Source organism: Schistocerca gregaria, chromosome 6 (genome assembly GCF_023897955.1).
Source record: "Schistocerca gregaria isolate iqSchGreg1 chromosome 6, iqSchGreg1.2, whole genome shotgun sequence".
In the NCBI taxonomy this organism is placed as follows: Eukaryota; Metazoa; Arthropoda; class Insecta; order Orthoptera; family Acrididae; genus Schistocerca; species Schistocerca gregaria.
In genome coordinates, this window is record NC_064925.1 from 50,178,370 (window position 1) to 50,201,316 (window position 22,947).

The 22,947-nt window shown below is 43.6% G+C and overlaps 1 protein-coding gene across 1 annotated transcript in view; it reads left to right on the forward strand.

Moving 5' to 3' along the window:
- The window catches only part of LOC126278389 (trithorax group protein osa-like), a 104,673-nt gene extending 83,077 nt beyond the window's left edge, over positions 1-21,596 (forward strand). Inside the window, exons 7-10 of the mRNA XM_049978487.1 lie at positions 6,166-6,336; positions 12,088-12,237; positions 16,722-16,877; positions 20,983-21,596. Coding sequence (XP_049834444.1) covers positions 6,166-6,336; positions 12,088-12,237; positions 16,722-16,877; positions 20,983-21,145 — 640 coding nt within the window. The 3' untranslated portion in view covers positions 21,146-21,596. The remainder of the gene's footprint in view (positions 1-6,165; positions 6,337-12,087; positions 12,238-16,721; positions 16,878-20,982) is intronic.
- Positions 21,597-22,947: the final 1,351 nt, after the last annotated feature.

Consider the following 22,947-nt stretch of genomic DNA (forward strand, 5'->3'; position numbering starts at 1 on the left):
TAGTACAGGAAGAGCTTAAGGGGACAATTGACAGGAATGGGGGAAAGAAATACAGAAGAAGAATGGGTAGCTTTGAGGGATGTGATAGTGAAGGCAGCAGAGGATCAAGTAGGTAAAAAGACTAGTAGAAATCCTTGGGTAACAGAAGAAGTGTTGAATTTAATTGACGAAAGGAGAAAAATGCAATAAATGAAGTAGGCAAAAAGGAATACAAACGTCTCAAAAATGAGATCGACAGGAAATGCAAAATGGCTAAGCAGCGATGGCGCATAATGCTAGAGTTAAGATAGATACTGCCTACAGGAAAATCAGTCTTTTGGAGGAAAAAGCACCACTTGCATGAATATCAAGAGCTCAGATGGAAACTCCGTCTTAAACAATTAAGGGGAAGCAGAGAGGTGGAAGCAGTACATAGAGGGTCTATACAAGGACGATGTACTTGAGGGCGATATTATGGAAATGGAAGAGGATGTACATGAAAATGAAATGGAAGATATGATACTGCGTGATAAGTTTGACAGAGCACTGAAAGACCTATAAGGCCCAGGGAGTAGAAAACACTTCATTAGAAATACTGACAGCCTTGGGAGAGCCAGTCCTGACCAACTCAACCATCTGGTGAGCAAAATGTACGAGACAGACGAAATACCTTCAGATTTCAAGAATATAATAATTCCAATCACAAAGCAGGTGTTAATAGGTGTGAAAATTACAGAACGATCAGTTTAATAAGTCGCAGCAGAAAAAATACTAACGCGAATTCTGTACCTACGAATGGAAAAACTGGGAGAAGCCGATCTCGGGGAAGATCAGTTTGGATTCCGTAGAAATACTGGAACACGTGAGGCAATACTGACCTTACGACTTATCTTAGAAGCTAGATTAAGAAAAGGCAAACCTACGTTTATAGCATTTGTAGATTTAGGGAAAGCTTTCGACAATGTTGACTGGAATACTTTCAAATTCTGAAGGTGGCGGGGGTAAAATACAGGGAGCGAAAGGATATTTACAATTTGTACAGAAACCAGATGGCAGTTAGGAGTCGAGGGGCATGAAAGGGAAGCAGTCGTTGGGGAGTGAGACAGGGTTGTAGCCTCTCCCCGATGTTATTCAATCTGTATATTGAGCAAGCAGTAAAGGAAACAGAAGAGTTCGGAGTAGGCATTAAAATCCATGGAGAAGAAATTAAAACTTGGAGGTTCGCCGAAGGCATTGTAATTCTGTCAGACAGCAAATGACTTGGAAGAGCAGTTCAACGGAATGGATAGTGTCTTGAAAGGAGGATGTAAGATGAACATCAACAAAAGCAAAAAGAGGATAATGGAATATAGTCGAATTCAGTCGGGTCATGCTGAGGGAATTAGATTAGGAAAAGACACTTAAAGTAGTGAAGGAGTTTCGCTATTTGTGGAGCAAAGTAACTGATGATCGAAGTAGAGAGGATATAAAATGTAGTCTGGCAATGGCAAGGAAAGCGTTTCTGAAGAAATTTAACATCGAATATAGATTTATGTATCAGGAAGTCGTTTCTGAAAGTATTTGTTTGGAGTGTAGCCATGTATGGAAGTGAAACATGGACGATAAATAATTTGGACAAAAAAAGAATAGCTTTCGAAGTGTGGTGCTACAGAAGAATGCTGTAGATAAGATGGGTAGATCACGTAACGGAGGAGGAACTGAATAGAATTGGGGAGAAAAGGAGTTTGTGGCACAACTTGACAAGAAGGGACTGGTTGGCAGGGCATGTTCTGAGGCCTTAAGGATCACCAATTTAGTACTAGAGGGCAACGTAAAGGCTAAAAATCAGAGGGATACCGAGATGAATACACTAAACAGATTCAGAAGGATGTAGGCTGCAGTACGTACTGGGAGATGACGCAGTATGCGCAGGATAGAGTAGCATGGAGAGCTGCATACACCAGTCTCCAGTCTCTGGACTGACGACGATGATGACAAACCGAGCCTCCATCGGCGCTGTAGCTTATGCAGAGACTTAGAAGGGCATTGTCTAATGTACTGCAGGCTGTGTGTGTGTGTGTGTGTGTGTGTGTGTGTGTGTGTGTGTGTGTGTTGAAATGCGAAATAAAAGGGATAAGCCCAGGAATAGATCCAAAATTCTAGATTTATCAAGATGCACAAGAAATTCGAAGTAAACTAACCAGTTGTGGTAGTTCGGTACTGGGGCCCAGTTAGGCAGTGACGTTGAATGTTTTAGTAGTTTCCTAGAGTCCCTGACAGGTGACTTAAGAAAGAAGTAATTTCCACCAGACTATAGGTTTGACAAAGTGACAAGGTAACTTGTAAACTTTTCTCCCCATTCACACCCATCACTGTGTGCTCCTCTAGTGGTAAAGACAATGTCTAGTCCCTCATAAATTTGTCTGTGTACGCTCCAGAAACTCTACAACGTATTCGAATGCATACCTAAAGTCTAAATGTCTTAAGATAATTTGTGGACACGCTCTAGTTCAGATGTCTGTGCATGTGGCGTACCTGTTCTAGCCGAACCTTAGCGTTAGGCGCGGCTATGGGAAGAGGTCAGAAGAGCGTAAATCATTCCGCACATCAGCCTGGCAGCACCTGATCACTGAGCTGTAAACGTCTCTAACTGAAACTCTGCCGATTAACGGCAGCTCAAAAGCTGACCAGTTTACAAATTGCCACGGCACGAGATTGTAACCCCGCGCTCGCACGCACAATTACTACTGGCGAAATATCAACACTCTGACGAGCAGTCAAACACTAAACTGTTTATTTCAGACGTAATCTACATAACCAATAATGAGTTAATCCCACTGGGACAAAAGCCTTGATAGAAAAGTGTTCTCGGTTGCCTATGGAACGATGATGTGGGCACGCCCACATGTTGCCAAGGTTGTTTATACTACGGTGCAGATGTTTCCCTGCGAATATCTTGCACAGCCTCCACATACTGCTTTCTCCGTGTCCCTGTTCTTGGCTGTCTTCCTTTCCGTCGCTTCGGCTTAACTTGCAGTCCTTTTAAACGCATTTCTTGAATTGTGTATTGTAGATATTCACAATATGACCCTAGTTATCTCTGGCCCTAAAAGAAAACAAAACAAACCCCTGAATAACATTTCATAGAATTTGGTGTGAAGTGATTTGTAAACAGTCGGTTGAAATACACCACACACATCGTATAAAAATATTGCTTTAAAAATTACAACTCTTTGCTGTAACTGTTCGGAAAGAACTAAACGTCTTGTGTTAATGACGTCGGAGGAAAAATAACGTTCCTTACATTTACTTGTGTAAACAAACACTTTCACTCATGTCGATGCCATGTCTGATGGCAATGTTTGAGAATAGTGTGCCCCAGGTCAGTGTCGTCAGCGTCACATTGTTTGCAATCGCTATCAATGTCATTTCTTCCGCAGTCAGCAGCCCTGTCAAATGCTATTTCTTTGTGGATGATTTTGCTATGTTCTACTCTTCCTCCGATCTTACGACGACGACGAGGCAACAAGAAGTTGTCTGGGCCCAGGTTTCCAGCCTCCTAATGGTCACTTGTTCTCTGTTCTCAACTGAGAAGACGGTGTCAGTTTTAATCGTGCTCGTCGAAGTTTTAACCAACCAGAGCTTACAATGGGGGATCGTGTTTTACTTTTTCAAGACAGTGCGCTTTTTGGGTTTATTATTTGACTCGAAATTAACGTGGGGGATCCACCTTTCTGTGAAATTTGTGGCGTGCCGCTTTCAGTTCAGCATATTGTGGCTACGTGTCTCCTGTATACGGATAATAGGGCAGCCCTTCGTCTCGCTGGAGATCTGCCCACCGTCCTCGCAGATACCGATACCAGTGTTCAGATTGGTGAAATTTTGTGAACTGACAGTCCTCATCCCTAAACTGGTAGGGAAGGGCGGCAGACTTCCGTACGTTATAAACTGCTCTGCCTGTGGGGACAGCCTTCGTGCCCACCAATGAGATTTCATGGTGACTCTTCGTCAGGGCGCTGATGACCGTGATGTCGAGCGCCCCATCAACCCCAACTCATCATCACTTACTTTGTAAGCTACAGGGAACACCACTTCCCAAACACTCTGCATTGTTGTAACCTACGTTGTTAAGTGATACGTGTTTCGTTATTTTCGTACTGATCAACTAATATTACGTAACAACGTCCTCTTTGTTTGCTATTTTTTCCAGTACTCCCTCATTCTTCAATGTTTCCTTTTCCTTTCTTTTGTCACTGTTACTGATTTTTCTTTTTGAAATTCTTCTAAATTTTGTATTTTATCTTAAAATGTTCGTGTTACTTTAGATTTTTGATTCTATTTATCTCCTTATTTCCATAATCCACTCTGTTTCTTCTAGAAATACAGCAATATTTGCGTAGTCTGTTCTGATCGAGCGGTTCAAGGCTCTTCAGTCCGGAACCGCGCTGCTGCTACGGTCGCAAGTTCGAATCCTGCCTCGGTCATGGATGTGTGTGATATCCTTAGGTTAGGTGCAAGCAGTTCTAAGTTTAGCGAACTGATGACCTCAGATGTTGAGTTCCATAGTGCTTAGAACAGGCTAACAATGGTTCAAATGGCTCTGATTCTCTCGATAGAATGTAAAAAAAAAAAAAAAAAAATCTTGGTTCAGCCGTTTCTTCTGACATTCTCCATATTTCTGTTAATTTAATTGCTTCTCATTTCCAGCCATCCGAATTTCGTATTTCACTGATTATTTTCCTACTAATTCGTCTTCGAAGTACCTCTATTCCGTCCATTTTATAGTTACTTGTTAGGCATTCACATCCATATAAACATTCTGGTAGTATCACTGTTATAGTGTTTGCATTGTTTCTCTAGATATGTATTTCTTGTTGCAAATATTCTCTGCCAAACCATATGCTCTTTCCGTTTTGTTAAGTCTCGCATGTATTGGAAATTTATTTTTGCTAGTCCATTCTGTTTGTTTCTCAGAGGTATCTAAATTTACATACTCGCTCTGTTTTACCTACTTGTTCCCATGAATTCTCCCACACTTCCCATGTTTGACATGAACGATGTATTTCCAACCGGAATTTTGAGACCAGTTCTATTTGATTTTTGTAGAAGATCTGAATAAGTGATTCTATCATATTTTCTGAAATTACTGCTAAATCGTCTTCAGAAGCAAGGCAGTTTACCTTGATTACATTTGTTTTACTTCCCAGAATTATTCGTTCATTTGTCAGATTTTTAGCTCCAAATTCCAGCTTCTATAACTGTTCAGGAGAATTTTTGATATTTCGTATGCCATTAGCAGAAGTGACACTCCTGTGTAATTGAGATCTTGTCACCCTTTTTTATGAAGTGGGTGAATTAAAACCATTTCTCACTCTCATGGAACCTGTTCAGTTTTCCAAAAGTTCTCAAAAAGCAATTGTAGATTATTGATAATCTTTGGTTCTGATTATTTCAATAATTCTGTTGTAGTGGAGTGTTAGACTTCCTTGTTTGTTTTGATGGCTTCACGAATTTTTAATGCAGGTTTTGTGGTATTTCTTGAAATTCCAGTTTTGCTGTTACAACTGAACATTCTGTGACTGTCAAATTTTGACCATATTTCACACTTTTATTTGACCCTGTTCTGCCATTTTCATCTTCAGATACTTTGTGTTTGATACCCTTTAAGCACATGTTTAAAAGTATCGTAAATATTTCTAGTGTTTTTGGTGAAATTTTCTTGCATTTCCTTAAGCTGAGATTTTGTGGATTTTCGCTTTCTGAACATCCTCTTTTGAGCCTTTTCTATTCACTAGCCATATTCAAACCATCATGCTTTTCTTAATTCTTGGCCAGTCCTAAGGTTTCCTTTCTGACTTAGTAATGTTTAACTCATTCTAACCACCTTTTTTTTGTCATCTGTTTCTTCTTTAAACTTTCATATAAGTTTTGTTGTAATAGTAGCTGTAGTGAAATTGTATCGGACTACTTTCTTGGTTGTATTTTTCTGTTTCAGGTGGGAGAAATGGTATTTTAATTAGCTTTTTTACCCAAAGCCTACTGTTATTTCAGTGATCTCTGCAGTGTATCTACTGTTCTGCTACACAGTTGATCCCGAGGGCCCTTACTGTACAAATGCCGACACCTGGACGTGCGCGTTTCATTTCACGTAGCAGCTAGTGGCCACGTGAGCGGTAACGGAGCTGTTCTCTCTCTTTTTTTCTGCAGAAGCCCAGGATTTACGCAGGCCTCCCCTCCGGGTCTGCGGATGTTCGACGAGCGGTCACTGCTGCAGATCTTGGGAATAGAGGAGCGCGGCACAGGTGTTAATGGCGTCCATGGCCGCGGTGGTCCACTCCCCACGCGTGGCTTGACCTTCGCGGCAGGCAAGATAAGCAGGTGAGCCACGTTTCCTACCGGCGTTCTGACAAGTGGGAAAAATAATCAGTGTTAACAAGGAATGCGTCGCATTGGAGTCTGGAACCTACGTGAAAACACACTCGCAACGGACGGGAAGGGGTCGAGATGAGAAGGCATAGAGCACAGAACCGAAGGCCAACAGTGTGTTTAGATGAGACGGTAGTGAAGCGAACACCACTAAATCCTGTCTCTCTGATCGCAGCTTAGACTACTCTGCTCATCATAAGAATAAACCTGATGTAAACAATACGCAATGTACTCTTCAGCGTTTGCGTGATTCTCGTCGGATTTCGTTTCACGTGGCGTGGAAGTAAAGTTGTGACCAGTACAACCATGTACGATCATAAGGATAAGTTTTATGTTGCGTTACACGCACATAGACTGAGCAATAATGTGCGGGACACCAGCTTTACTGGCGCATTAAACTTTGACAGCACTGACCAACTGGAGACTCAACTAGTCTCCAATGATGCGAGCAGTTGCAGTTCAGACCTAAAAAGAGACGGACAAAGAAACAATATAGCTTCGAACGTCATTAAATTTTTAAAGAGAATGATATAATATTAGTCAGAACTCTAGCACCATCCGCGCTTCTAAGATGAGCAGCTGGAAAGCATAAAATTCTTTCGTTTTCGCCTGACATACTACTCTAATTACAAACAAGTCATGAAAATTCGTAACTTAGACAGAGCGTAATTCTTCTGAACGAGCAATGTGTCATGCAAAAGCATAGGTTAGGTAATTCACCGTACTGTTCAATACTGAAGCCACTGAAGGTATAAGTCAGTGGTATGGTAATCTCTTAGCTCCTTCCTTATCCAAATCCGAGAAATACATTCCAGTTCTGGAACTGTCATCTATGTTGATAATGAGTCCATCAAAAACAGAATCCACGAAGCCACCCAGGAGCCACATTTTCTCATTCATGTCGTGTCATTCTGTATCCTGCCAACGATCGGCAGTCACATTTGAGAAAGCTGCGTGCGTTAGTTCCAGCACATTTGGCAGCTTAAGTCTTGTTATTTTTCGGTTCATACCTCATAAGTTGCTCCAGATGAGTTCTGTTGGGCTCATATTGTAATGGTACAGTGACAAATTTAAAAATGCAGCATTTGTATGGTGTGCTCGATGCTGTGAAAGTGATGGTTTTTCGTGTTTCTATGAAACACATCCAAATCTGTGGTATGAAACAGTAGTCGTATTCCAAATAAAGATCAGTTCTCCAATTTTGCCTAAAAAATTAAATTGGTTCCTCAATTTAAGCAACCTTTCATAAAATATGGAGAACTGAGCAATTTCGTGTGTAATATGTAATTAAAATCAGGACGTACACTATCCATAAAAATGAATTTTACAGTTATGAGACGTAGGTATTTCGAACTGAACGAGAAAAAATCATTGACTAAGGCGAGTCTTGAACAAGCGAACCATGTACTGCAATTGGTTACCGAACTACTGCGTTACCTATTCTGCTATACATCGAGTCTGTATTTGTCTCAAATGTATTTAATACAGTCCCTCGAAAAACTTCAAAACTGAGTCTCTGTAAAATTATGGAAAACTATTAAGAACATATTTCTCGACACACGCGAGCTAGAAGCGCACTCAGCAGCAATTTTCATACAGTGTATTAACAGCGCGACGATCAGAGCACAACACAGCAAAAGCTGTAACTGTACACGATTTTTAAAGAAAAAGTAGATAACTACGATTAAAACGTTGGCGGTGGTTAATACATCAGAATATTAGTTTCATGTAACGAAACTTATTAATGTGTCAAACGTAAGTAGGACGTACTTCAAAGAGCATAACACCAGAGTACATGTGCTACAGCTTCTGGCCAGTCATCGCGTTTGCGTTTGTTTGCGTCAGGTTTATTCTTACAATGGAGTATAGTTGCGAGCCCTATCTAGCTGGCGGAATTGTGCGTCACGCCCCAGGCAGTAAAGGGTAGCGCTCGTGGCTGAAACTGTTACATCCAGCCGTTGTCGTCCAGGTCTCACCTCTTAACATCTAGCGACTAATAAAAGTATTAAGGACATATGGGGATTCCTAAGCTGTAGACTGATTCAAAGAAACAGGTATATGAAATCTGAGACGCAGAGATGGAGCTTCTGAAGCAGTATCAGAGCAGTGGGTTTTACTTCCCAGTAAAGATACAACTTATATGGTTGCATTGTCGCATTCCCTCCCCTCCTCCCCCTCCAGTCTGGTCTCTAATTCACAATGAATTGTGCCATAATTCGAGGGAACTGAATGGTTACACTTTTAGGTTAAGAGGGACAAAAGCAACTCCGATTCTTCGAATAATTAAATTTTATTTTGCTTATCTTCCATAGTGGTGACCGTGACAGGAAATAAACTTGGGATTCTTCTGATATGCGGCCAGATGAGTTCAGTCGACACTGACAACGGTGCCCTATAAGAAAATTGGGAAAATATACAACTACAGATCTTTCTCCGGTCGGCATGATCTGGTGGATGCGTTTCAAGCTCCCTGTGGCGGTGCTGAAAGGAGCGGCGATGTGTGCGTAAACTGTTGAACAGTGACTGCCGGTCCAATGACCTTTTAACGTTCAAAAGGAGAAATTGCAAATACACAGAAATAAAGGCGAGCGGAATGACATGCCGCCAAATTACGTTGCGGCGGCTTCGGAACGTTAACAGGGTGGCAGCATGGATGACTCCTAGGTTACGCCGCTGTCGTATGTTAGTTATCATTTTTATATTTACTAAAAGTTTTGAACGATCTATAAGACGCTCACCAGGCACTCTTAAATGAATGAGGCTTTAATAGTGTGAGTACTTCAACACCGCGCCTAAATTACTGTTACACGTGATTAAAATAGCAGCTGGACCTATTCTGGTGTCACTTGCGGACGTTTTCAAAAATAGCCACTGCAAACTGTGGATATTATTGAAAACTTCAGATTCCAAAGAAAAGTCAAGACTGAAGTGTCACTATTACCAATTTCCCTTTAGCAAGACAGCTGTTAGGACCGTTCTGGTGTCTTCTACAAACTTCAGCTTGGTGTACCCCTGCTCGTGAAACGGTTAGCTCAAAGCAGACTTCTTCGACGGAAATCGCAGGAGGATGCGGGAATACCTGTACCGCCTCAGTATGATGTCGTGTCAACCACATTTTCTGTCTGCGACAGTAGATACCAAGGAATGGTACTAACGCAGCGTCTGTTGCCCTCTCGAAATGCATTACCAAGAAATATTCACTCGTTATGCTGCAGACGACATAAATGTATAAGCGTAGCAAGACGGCAAATAAGAATGCGAAAAGCAATGTTTTTTATTTCTCGGTCTAGCAAACGAATTAGTATGAATTATGATCGCTCCCTTCACGTAATTTCGTTAGAGCACATATTAAACTTCAGTTAAAATGAATATAACTGATAGTTATTGAAAGCTTCGAGGCTATTAACATTAAATGTTGACTCGTGCTGAGGATGGCTGTACTGGCGATGTCCGAAAGCTATTAATTTAAAAAAAGATACTACGGACTGAAGTAAGTTTAGAAGCTAAAATTTGTGTCAAGAAATACATACGAGATATTTATATTTGAACCTGTTAGCAAACCAGCCAATAACATAAACAATGCGTCTTAAGGTAATAGCAGACTACAGCTTGTAAAAAGGCTGACGTTTGAATCGTATGTTACTGAAGAGCGCGAAATGTGATGTTATTATTTGAATTTCTCAAATTCTTAACGAATTTGAGAATTATATTACCAACTACTTGATTACACAGTAACTAAGCCCAGACTTAGCTATGGAGGGAATGAAATTTGTCTATAGTGTAAAAAAAAGTTTTCCTGACACACGGTGATTAACTCAAGATTAATATGTTCATCTATAACCTGTGACTGTAGGAGCTGTATGTCATTAATCGTCTCACCAGACTTCCAACCCCACAAACTACACTACTGGCCACTAAAATTGCTACACCAAGGTGGTGGTGGTGGTGGTGGTGGTGGTCGGGTATTCATTGGACAAAATTATACTAGAACTGATACGTGATCACATTTTCACGCAATTTGGGTGCATAGATCCTGAGAAATCAATACCCAGAACAACTACCCCTGGCCTTAAAATTTGCTCTATCGGACTTAACTGGTCAGGTCATCAGTCCCCTAGAACTTAGAACTACTTCGACCTAATCAACCTAAGGACATCACACACATCCATGCCCGAGGCAGGATTCGAACCTGCGACCGCAGCAGTTGCGCGTTTGCAGACTGAAGCGCCTAGAACCGCTCGGCCCTAAGGCCATAATAACGGACTTGATACGCCTTGGCATTAAGTCAAACAGAGCTTGGATGGCGTGTACAGGTACAGCTGTCCATGCAGCTTCAACACGATGCCACACTTCATCAAGAGTAGTGACTGGCGTATTGTGACGAGCTACTTGCTCGGCCACCATTGACCAGACGTTTTCCATTGGTGAGAGATCTGGAGAATGTGCTGGCCAGGGTAGCAGTCGAACATTTTTTGTATCCAGAAAGGCCCGTACAGGACCTGCAACATGCGGTCGTGTATTACCCTGCTGAAATGTAGGGTTTCACAGGGATCGAATGAAGGGTAGAGCCACGGATAGTAACACATCTGAAATGTAACGTCCACTGTTCAAAGTGCCGTCAACGCGAACAAGAGGTGACAGACGAGTAACCAGTGGCATCCCATACCATCACGCCCGGTGACACGCCATTATGGCGATGACGAATACACGCTTCCAATGTGCGTTCACCGCGATGTCGCCAAACACGGATGCGACCATCATTATGCTGTAAACAGAATCTTGTTTCATCCGAAAAAATGACGTTTTGCCATTCGTGCACTCAGGTTCGTCGTAGAGTAAAACATCGCAGGCGCTCCTGTCTGTGATGCAGCGTCAAGTGTAGCCGCAGCCACGGTCTCAGAGCTGATAGTCCACGCTGCTGCAAACGTCATCGAACTATTCGTGCAGATTGTTGTCGTCTTGCAAACGTCGCCAACTGTTGATTCAGGGATCGAAACGTGGCGGCACGATCCGTTACAGCCATGCGGATAAGATGCCTGTCATCTCGACTGCTAGTGATACGAGGCCGTTGAGATCCTACACGGCGTTCCGTATTACCCTCCTGAACCCACCGATTCCATATTCTGCTAACCGATTCCATATTCTGCGTTTAACCTCAATTGCGATATTCTACAATCCGACATTTATCAAAAGTCGGAAAGGTGGTGGTACGCATTTCTCCTCCTTACAATTGGCATTACAACGTTTCACCGGGTAACGCCGGTCAACTGCTGTTTGTGTATGAGAAATCGGATGGATACTTTCCTGATAACAGCACGTTGTAGGTGTCGCTACCGGCGCCAAAATTGCGTGAATGCTCTGAGAAGCTAATCATTCGGATATCACAGCTTTTTTCCCCTGTAGGTTACATTTTGCGTCTGTAGCACGTCATCTTCGTGGTGTAGCAATTTTAATGGCCAGTAGTGTATGTAGCACACACTAAATATTTATTTCTAGGTTATTTGTATGCTTTACACTTCATACTCATCCCGGTCCTAGAGGTGAAAGGAATGCCTTTAGTGCAGCACTCTTCCCAGGTATCAGGTCACGTATGTACATTGTGTTGTTGACACTGCTACGGGAGCTGGAGTCGCTCGCTCCTCTGAGAGCCATGATAGGCCGCCAAACTGTCTACCGGCTGACGCGAGGCCTCGCGTGTTCCAGGGAAGTGTGGGGGTCGCGGCCCGTGCAGGGCTACCTCGACCCCGAGGCGCTGGCTGACGCTCTGGCGCCGCCCTTCGGTTCCAGATCACCGGCCGCAGCTGCTGCTGGCCGCTCACCAGGCGGCGGCGGCGGTTCATCTCCCTCTGCTCGGTGAGACGCTGCCCGCTGTACATTCCTCTCCTGATGATATCAACCACTTCGGTTGTCTAGAATATGCACACAGTAGAAATTTCAGCGAATCATTCTTCCACTCTTTCTCCAAACTTAATATTACTGTAATAATTACATTGTTTGCTGAAATCTTAATTTCTTAGAGTGGACTAATTTTTGTAATTATCGCCTGATATTTAAAATTATATCGTGAGGCAGTAGATGACACATTTTTTGAAAAAGTGAATCAGCATAAAGAAACTTAGAGATATTATGAAAATTATTCACTCAATTAAGTTAATATAAAAGAAATTTTTGAAGGAGTGTATACCAAATGTCAGTTCGATATGACTATACAACTTTCCCTTTTCTCCTTTCGCTTTTTCCCTTTTCTCCTTTCGCTTTTTCCCTTTTCTCCTTTCGCTTTTTCCCTTTTCTCCTTTCGCTTTTTCCCTTTTCTCCTTTCGCTTTTTCCCTGCTGTGTGAAGAATTCGACAACTAGTTTTCTATAAGGTGAAGTATGTCTTCCAGAATGAGATTTTCACTTTGCAGCAGTGTGGGTGTGCTGATATAAAACTTCCTGGGAGATTTAAACTGTGTGCCCGACTGAGACTCGAAGTCAGGTCCCGAGTTCTAGTCTGTTGGGCACACAGTTTTAATCTGCCAGGAAGTTTCATATGTCTTCCACTTCGGACGAATGTGACAACTTCGTGGCTGTGCTTTGTCGATACAAATATAACTGGTTTAACTTGCCATTTCATACCGGGCACAGCGCCTCGTACAAATGGATGACAAGGTATTCAATAGCGCACTGAACAACCTTCTGACTGCCACACAGCAACGATCTTTCATGGCTTGGATTCGGCAAGCCCTCAATAGTTTTCCAGATTTGACACTAGGTCTCTCCACGCAAGTCACGCAGTCCCAAAGGTGTTACAGACGATAGTGTTAAGCCTAGCGCCACAATTCCACTGCGACGTTCCTGATGACTTGCAGTGAGTGATAATGGTCAATGGTTTCTCCGACGAAGACTAGGTTTGTTGGTCCCCTAGACCTGTCAGTTTCAGTTCAGTGGGTGGCCACACCATGCTACTGCCTCTGTTTTGTAGTCTTCAAAAGGAACTCATCTCCGAAATGTTAATTGCAAAGCTGGACGATAGATCGGAGAGATTTCACCATACTGCGCAGCCCTCCGAAAACCCTTGAAGAGAGATGAGCCGGTTTTCATCCCTACAGAATTCCAGCCGAAACACACTCCTCTGCTGGACCTTTGGCACTGTATGCCTTCTGGGTTGTGCATCGTCACTTGGCCATCGCACAGATAATGGGCCGCTCAGTGAAGAGAACCCTACGTTATCCAGACGCCATTCTTGGTGTTCCCTTCAACCCCTTCTTCCCTTTTTCTTTCGCACGTTTGTGTTCTTCGTTCAGTTTTATCAGTCGTAATTGGCATCCAGGTGCCAATATGCACCTGTCACGATGGTTCGGTCCTGACAGTATTAACCCAGCCCTCCCAGTTGTCTGAAACCAGTGTTAAGTTCAGCTGTATTTTCCACAGGGTATATGTGAACCATAATTGGTACGTAGCAGTTGAGGGTACAGCTGAGATTGCGGCATTACCTTGCAAATACCGCAAGTCTGCATTGGTTGGACTCGCCGACAGTCCTGTGGCTCCCCACTGGCCCATGTGCATTTCATGAAGGTTCTGTTGAATAACAAATCACTTCAGCGAAAGTCAGAAAACTAACGATCGACATGGGGCAATAGTGAACTAACACTCGAATGTCCTGACAGTGGACAACTTGAGGAATGGTATCAAGCTCTAACTGGTAAATGGGATATGGATATCCACGGAATGGTCTGTGTAGAGCATCACTAGAGAAGTACCTAAATTACCAAATTGTTCACATGCAAGCCCTCAATTAGATACACATTGAAAATATTTTATGCTGCTAGATTTCCATCCTTCTCATTACTGTCTGAGTGAAAGTGCTATCGAATGCGTTTTTTCGTGTTTCCATTGGTAGCTTGCAGTATGGACCTTCCTGTCTGCTGTGTTGAGTCTGCCCAACTTTGGGTGTTCAAAGCAATGACGTTTGTGCCTTCTTACTAGTCTTTATCGTCAGTAGGTAGGTTGGTACCAGGAGCAACTCCTTTGGTCTGTTCTCTACCAGCGGAGATTCGTTGTTCTCAGAGGTGCTTAGGCACTAGACAGTCGGCAGTCGGTGTGTGTGGTCGGGAGCTTGAGCTTGAGCTTAAGCTTAGAGTGGGATGTGTAAGTCTTCAGGCTAGCTCAAATAATAGGTCACATTTTATTACAGCGATAGTTCCATTATGTGACTCACAGTTTACGCCAGATAGGCCATGGTGCAATTTACCAATTTTAATAAGTGTCTTTCGTTACTTTCTTCCTTTTTGATACAAGAACCACTAGTGTGCAAAGCCTTCCCATCTAGTGATGCAGACATTACGTTCCAGTAGATTTTCCTAAGTGTATAGGCTTGCATGGTTACATTCTCGTGTGAATGTTTTCACTTATTATTGCAGTTTGAATTCTTTCGGCTTCACCTGTAATACATTTTCCTTTGCTTCGCACCACATGGCGTGAACTTGTCTTCTGTGTTCAGCGGTAATAAGTTGTGTTCCCTCGAGTGACATTATGCGGTGTTGAATGTTCTGTGCAATTAATGGATTTTAGTGCATTTTACCGTGCGAAATTTCAAATGGATAGCGTGCTTGATTTGTTAGTCTGAACTAGGTGCTTGGACGAGCCAGTTGAGCCCTCAGCTCTGTGTGATCATAAAGGACAAATTTCTTACAGTTCGTTTTCTCTTGGCGCTTCGCGCATGCAATTTAAGCGTTTTGTGAAAATATTCAGGCACTTGGTAAATGTGCTACCTTTCTTAATCTAGTATCCACGTTGTCTCACCCCCCCCCCCCCTTCCCCACCAGGCATCTGTTTTATTTGTGTGACAATATTTTAAACAATTGCATTTGTCGAGAGATTAATACCTCGGAAGGCGGACCGAACACTCACCTGGACCTCTATGCCCAGCCTGGCTCACTATGTATCCAGCAAAACGGAGACTGTTACATAGTATATAGGAAAGAGTCGATTAATAAAAAAAGTATACGACGTAATCCTGGCAGTCACTGACGTTCCTGATTACAAGCATCAATTATTTTGTCAGGAAGTCAAATAGTAAAATTACTTACGAATGACAGAAGTGGTGTGCCAGTCCAGTACCAGTAACACCGAGCGAGGTGACTCAATGGCTGTCACACTGGATTCGTATTCAGGAGGTCGACGGCTCAGAGCCGCGTCCGACCATCCTGATTTTGGTTTTCTGTGATTTAGGGAAATCACTTCAGGCAAATGCCGGGATGGTTTCCTTCAAAGGGCACTGCCGATTTACTTCCCATGCATGCGGCGGGACCGATGAAAGGTTCAAATGGCTCTGAGCACTATGGGACTTAACATCTGAGGTCATCAGTCCCCTAGAACTTAGAACTACTTAAACCTAACCAACCTAAGGACATCACACACATCCATGCCCGGGGCAGGATTCGAACTTGCGACAGTAGCGATCGCGCGGCTCCAGATTGTAGCACCTAGAACCGCTCGGCCACATCGGCTGGCTAATGGACCGATGACCTCGCTGTTTGTTCCTCCCGCCGAAACCAACCAACCAACCACTAACCGGGAGTCTCCAGCATTGGTCGGAAGATCAGTGCTCTGATGCACACCATCTGTGTTTTGTGTCAGTGACAGTGGCTGTATGCTAGACTGACGCCACTGTTGCAGATCACATTCCATGCTGTTTGTACTGACTTTTAGTCGGAGTACTGTGGCGAAAGTTTGATAAGTTTAAACTAGTGCCAGTCTTCAGAATAGTGAAACAGTTCGTGTAAAATTTAAAATAATGAAAATGATGAGTACTTCCTCTTAAAACTCTAAATTGCACCTACGGGAAGTACTAATACACTGTCCGCCTGCCTGAGTGGTAACAAGTTTGCCTACCGTTCAGCAGGCCCAGTTCTGATTCCCGGCCAGGTTGGAGGTTTCTCCTCTCGTGGGCTGGGTATCGCGTTGTCCTAATCGTCCTTTCATCACTGACACACAAGTCACCCAGTGTGGCGTTACTTGAAATAAGACTTCAGACTCGGCGGCCAAATTTCACTGGTCGGGGCTACACGATCATTTCATTTACCAGGTACACTACTGTAAAGAGCAGGCGGCGGCAACATGTTTCACGTGCCCCCAGTGGACATTTAGGGTTTAAATGGTTAATAAACCTTCGAAGACCACCAAACTATACAAAAGTGGAACATTACGATCCCTTGGGAGCAAATACATTGGTGAGACCCAAGTCGCATTGGACGTGTAAAAAATTAAGTCCTTTCTGAACGTAACACATGTTAATGATTGTAAAAGCAGGAAGATCTCAACATTGTCGCTTTACGCGAGGTGTGCTCCATTGCAGGGAGCCGAGGATGCCCTGGCGAGCCCGGTCCGGGTCTCTTTTTCCTCTGCGGGGGTTCTTCGACCCCGAGGCTCTGGCAGACGCTCTCAAGCCGTCAGACCAGACCACAGGAGCCGCCAGCCATCCACCAGGGGACGCGTCCTCCCCGGCAAACAGGTAAGGCCGACCCGCCACTGTGTGCTCAGTGTGACCACCGTCCTAGAGATGTGTACTACTTTGGTAGCGCTGAATATGTACGTCGTAATGAATAACGTTAGAGAAATTAGTTACTTAAAATACTGACCATTAAAATTCCTACACCACGAAGAAGACGTGCTACAGACGCGAAATACAACCGACTAGAAGTAGTGTGAATGCTCACAGCAAGCCTCCCCTGATGAACCACGGACCTTGCCGTTGGTAGGGAGGCTTGCGTGCCTCGGCGATACAGATGGCCGTACCGTAGGTGCAACCACAAAGGAGGGGTATCTGTTGAGAGGCCAGACAAACGTGTGGTTCCTGAAGAGGGTCAGCAGCCTTTTCAGTAGTTGCAGGGGCAACAGTCTGGATGATTGACTGATCTGGCCTTGTAACATTAACCAAAACGGCCTTGCTGTGCTGGTACTGCGAACGGCTGAAAGCAAGGGGAATCTACAGCCGTAATTTTTGCCGATGGCATGCAGCTTCACTGTATGGTTAGATGATGGTGTCCTCTTGGTTAAAATATTTCGGAGGTAAAATAGTCCCCCATTCGGATCTCCGGGCGGGGACTACTCAGGACGACGTAGTTATCAGGAAAAACTGGCGTCCTACGGATCGCAGCGTGGAATGTCAGATCCCTTAATCGGGAAGGTAGATTAGAAAATTTAAAAAGGGAAATGGATAGGTTAAAGTTATAGTGGGAATTAGTGATGTTCGGTGGCAGGAGGAACCTTACTTTTGGTCAGGTGAATATAGGGCTGTAAATACAAAATCAAATAAGGGTAATGCAGCAGTAGGTTCAATAATGAATACAAAAATAGGAGTCCGGGTAAGCCACTACAAACAGCATAGTGAACGCATTATTGTGACAAAGATACACGAAGCCCACGCCTACTACAGTAGTACAAGTTTACATGCTAACTAGCTCTGCAGATGACGAAGAATTTGAAGAAATGTATGATGAAATAAAAGAAATTGTTCAGATAGTGAAGGGAGATGAAAATTTAATAGTCATGGGTGACTGGAATTCGAGTGTAGGTAAAGGGAGAGAAGGAAACGTAGTAGGTGAATATGGATTCGGGTTAAGAAATGAAAGAAGCCGTCTGGTAGAATTTTGCACAGAGCATAAATTATTCATAGCTAACACTTGGTTGAAGAATCACAAAAGAAGGTTGTACACATGGAAGAATCCTGGAGGTACTAAAAGGTATCAGATTATGTAATGGTAAGGCAGAGATTTAGGAACCAAGGACAGATGTGGACTCTGACCACAATTTATTGGTTATGAGCTGTAAATTAAAACTGAAGAAACTGCAAAAAGGTGGGAAATCAAGGAGATAGGACCTTGATAAACTGACTAAACCAGAGGTTGTAGAGTGTTTCAGGGAGAGCATAGGTGAACAATTGACAGGAATGGAGGAAGGAAATACAGTAGAAGAATGGGTAGCTTTGAGGGATGTGATAGTGAAGGCAGCAGAGGTACAAGTAGGTAAAAAGACGAGGGCTAGTAGAAATCCATGGGTAACAGAGGAGATACTGAAATTAATTGATTAAAGGAGAAAACATAACGCAGTAAATGAAGCAGGCAAAAGGAAATACAGAGGGTCTGTACGAAGGCGATGTACTTGAGGGCAATATTACAGAAATGGAAAAGGATGTGGATGAAGATGAAATGGGAGATAAGATACTGCGTGATGAGTTTGACAGAGCACTGAAAGACCTGAGTCGAAACAAGGCCGCGGGAGTAGACAACATTCCATTAGAACTACTGATGGCCTTGGGAGAGCCAGTCATGACAAAACTTTACCATCTGGTGAGCAGGATGTATGAGACACGTGAAATACCCTCAGACTTCAAGAAGAATGCAATAAATTCAATCACAAAGAAAGCAGGTGTTGACAGATGTGAAACTTACCGAACTATCAGTTTAGTAAGTCACGGCTGCAAAATACTAACGCGAACTCTTTAGACGAATGGAAAAACTGGTAGAAGCAGAGCTCAGGGAAGATCAGTTTGGATTCCGTAGAAATGCTGGAACACGTGAAGCAATAATCACCTTACGCCTTATCTTCGAAGAAAGATTAAGGAAAGGTAAACCTACGTTTCTAGTATTTGTAGACTTAGAGTAGTCCAGTCAACATTGTCAAAAGCTTTCGCTATTTCAAATTCTAAAGGTGGCAGGGATAAAATACAGGGAGCGAAAGGCTATTTACAATTTGTACAGAAACCAGATGGCAGTTATAAGAGTTGAGGGACATGGAAGGGAATCAGTGGTTGGGAAGGGAGTTAGATAGGGTTGTGACCTCTCCCCGATGTTATTCAATCTGTATATTGAGCAAGCAGTAAAGGAAACAAAAGTTCGGAGAAGGAATTAAAATCCATGGAGACGAAATAAAAACTGAGGTTCGCCGATGACACCGAAATTCTGTCAGACAGCAAAGGACTTGTAAGAGCAGTGGAACAGAATGGACAGTGTCTTGAAAGGAGGATATAAGATGAACATCAACAAAAGCAAAACGAGAATAATGGAATGTAGTCGAGTTAACTCGGGTGTTACTGAGGAATTAGATTAGGAAATGAGACGCTAAAATTAGTAAGAGGTATGCTATTTTGAGCGAAAAATAAATTATGATCGAAGTAGAGCGCATATAAAATGTAGACTGGCAACGGCAAGGAAAGCGTTTCTGGAGAAGAGAAATTTAATATCGTGTATAGATTTAAGTGCCAGGAAGTCGTTTCTGGAAGTATTTGTATGGAGTGTAGCCATGTATGTAAATGAAACATGAACGATAAATAGTTTGGACAAGAAGAGAATAGAAGCTTTCGAAATGTGGTGCTACAGAATAATGCTGAAGATTAGAGGGGTAGATCATATAACAAATAAGGAAGTATTGAATAGAATTGGGGAGGAGTATGTGGCCCAACTTGGCAAAAAGAAAGGACCGGTTAGTAGGACATGTTCTGAGGCAGCAAGGGATCACAAATTTAGCATTGGAGGGCAGCGTGGAGGGTAAAAATCGTAGAGGAAGGCAGAGATGAATACACTAAGCAGATAGAGAAGGATGTAGGTTGCAGTAAGTACTGCGAGATGTGGTGGTGGTGTGTTGGGGCTTATGGGCGTTCAACATCGAGGTCATCAGCGCCCACTGGGAGATGAAGAAGCTTGCACAGAATAGAGTAGTATGGAGAGCTGAATCAAACCACTCAGGACTGAAGAAAACAACAATCACAGCAAGGTTGGCGCCGGTGGCGACACCTACAACGTGCTGTCATGAGGAAAGTTTCCAACCGATTTCTTACACAAACAGCAGTTGACCGGCGTTGCCTGCTGAAACGTTGTAATATCTATTGTAAGGAGGAGAAATGCATACCATCACGTTTCCGACTTTAATAAAGGTTGGATTGTAGCCTATCGCGATTGAGGTTAATCGTATCGTGACATTGCTGCTCTCTTCGGTTGAGATCCAATTACTGTTAGGAGAATATTGAATCGGTGGGTTCAGGAGGGTAATACGGAATGCCGTGTTTGATCTCAAGGGCCTCGTATCACTAGCAGTCGAGATGACTTGCATCTTATCCGCATGGCTGTAACGGATCGTGAGGCCCCGTCTCGATCCCTGGAGTCAACAGATGGCGACGTTTGCAAGACAACAACCATCTGCACGAACAGTTCGACGACGTTTGCAGCAGCGTGGACTGTCAGCTCTGAGACCGTGGCTGCGGTTACGCTTGACGCTGCATCGGACAGCAGCGCCTGCTATGGTGTACTCAACGACGGACCTGGGTGCACAAATGGCGAAACGTCATTTATTCGGATCAATCCAGGTTCTGTTTACAGCATCATACACGCACATGCACGTAGGCTGTTACAATGTGCGTGTGTCTGAGTAGCAGCTAAATTCGTCGCCACGTCCTCTATCACCTGGTGGGGTTTATATCGATAGGTCGGTTATCATAATGTTCTAGCTGATCAGTATCTATTACAAAATTCCACTGAAGACAGCTGTACATGACATTCGTCTACAATAGAACTTGCTTCACGCAGAGCGTCCGTTCACGCGAGTCTTGTCGCACGTTGCAGGGAGCAGCGGGAGGCGCCGCCCCAGCAGGGCTTCCTGGACCCCGCCGCCTTGGCAGACGCCCTCGAGCAGTCTCCAGAGTCTGGAGAAGCTGGGGAGTCTGGAGGCTCCAGCAGACGGACAACAGGGGCCGGCGGTGGCCCACCTGCCCGTCGTGCTGTGTAAAGCTGTCTGCTAAACGCGACTACCAACCGAAAACAAACATCCACCACTTTGGTAGTCTAGAATGGAGTCATTCACCCGTTAATCCTTCAGACTAAATTTTTTTTCAAACCACATTGCTTTAATGAGTTATTGTTCGCTAAAGTGAGTCCTTTAATGTTAGTAATTTTCTTCTATTTTCTTGTTCGGTCATTTTTACTGAAGACTATTTCGTGCTACTGTTCTCGATGTGGAACAAATTAACAGGGCAATTTTATGAAGAGAGAGGGAGATGTGCAATAAAAGCAAAACATCCATGAAATGACAATACGATTTGTCAGAAAGTAAAGATATTTTAGGCAGCCTGGATACGTACTTAAACATCGTTATGAACTCTTGTTTTGCCTTTAGTGTGGAACTGGCTACCTGTTTCTAGCTACTCGTAGAGTTTACATCCATTTCGTAGAGTCACATTTTCAGAAACTGTAACTCAGTTTTATAACCTGATGCAGTTTATTTTCCTCTGTAAATGAATTTGATATCTTAGCTTTGATTAGTCAATAATGGCATCATTTTCTTATCTTCACATTTTATAGCAGACACGCTGCCTTTTCCAGAGAAGATAAACTGAACATAATTTCGTTGTCACTATTATGATGTGGAAGTAACTTTCCCAATCAGACCTGAATGTATAGCTATGGTCACTACGTAGATACAGAGGTCCATACAGACACATAAGTGGAGAGGAATTGCAGACATTAAAGGCAACAAGCTGACATAGTCCTTCCTCGAGCGTACGCGCGCGCATGTTATTAACCTAAGTTAGTTTCAGTAGTAAGTATAGGGACTGATGAAGTTAGCAGTTGGATCCCTTAGGAATTCGCACACCCCCTAGCCTGTAAATCCTACCCCGTCCCCCGTGCAACCTCTCCCCCCCCCCCCCCCCCCCCCCACCTTGGGATGCAGACTGTTCCACTCTTCTATATCGTTACAGTGCTCTGGTCTTACACAGACTAGATGATGGTGGGCAGGTTTATGGCTCAGCAGCTCTTTCCACTTTGAAACTCCTTGACCCTGTCCATCATTGTGGACTGCGTCTTGCGGCGATTCCCCCTCTATACATCCAATGAAGCCAACTCCTTGTTTCTTACGCAATCACTGTTTGTCAATACCTTGATAACCCTGTGTACCCCATACTCTTCAGCAGTGAGCGATGTCTCCCTCCTAACACCTGCCTACAGGTGGGATTGCCGGTCGGCATGCGTCTCACTTCACTGTCAGGATTGCTTTCTCCACTCGCTGAACTACAACCTGCGTCATTCCTCCCATACCTGCCCTCTTGGATGATGCCTAGACCATGCATCATTACCGCTCTATTCCAGGGACCCAAGCTTTGTCACTCCTGTGGTTTTCCGGCGTCTTGTATGTGCTATCCTTCCAGGGTTCCAGGGTGCCACTCTAGTGGTTCTAAGACAGTCAATAAGGTGCGATACACTTTCATGTCTCCTACGATCTTCAAAAACCATTTATTGCCAGAATCGTGTATTGTGTTCACAGCAGAGCTTATAGCTATTCACTGGGTCCTCTTTTGCCTTTTTCAAGCCACCCTCCATTGTTTTAATTTGTTCAAACTCGATGACCAGCCTGCAGACTATCGGCCAATGCTATTCTCGTCACAGTTGGATCTCTACCAATGGCCACCTGTCTGCCGTCTGCCCTCTGCCCTGTCTTTCCCTGGGTCCCAAGTCATGTGGCCATCCCAGGGAATCAACTAGCTGACAGTTTGGCTAGAGAATCAGATAATCACCCATTTCATGATTCGAGCT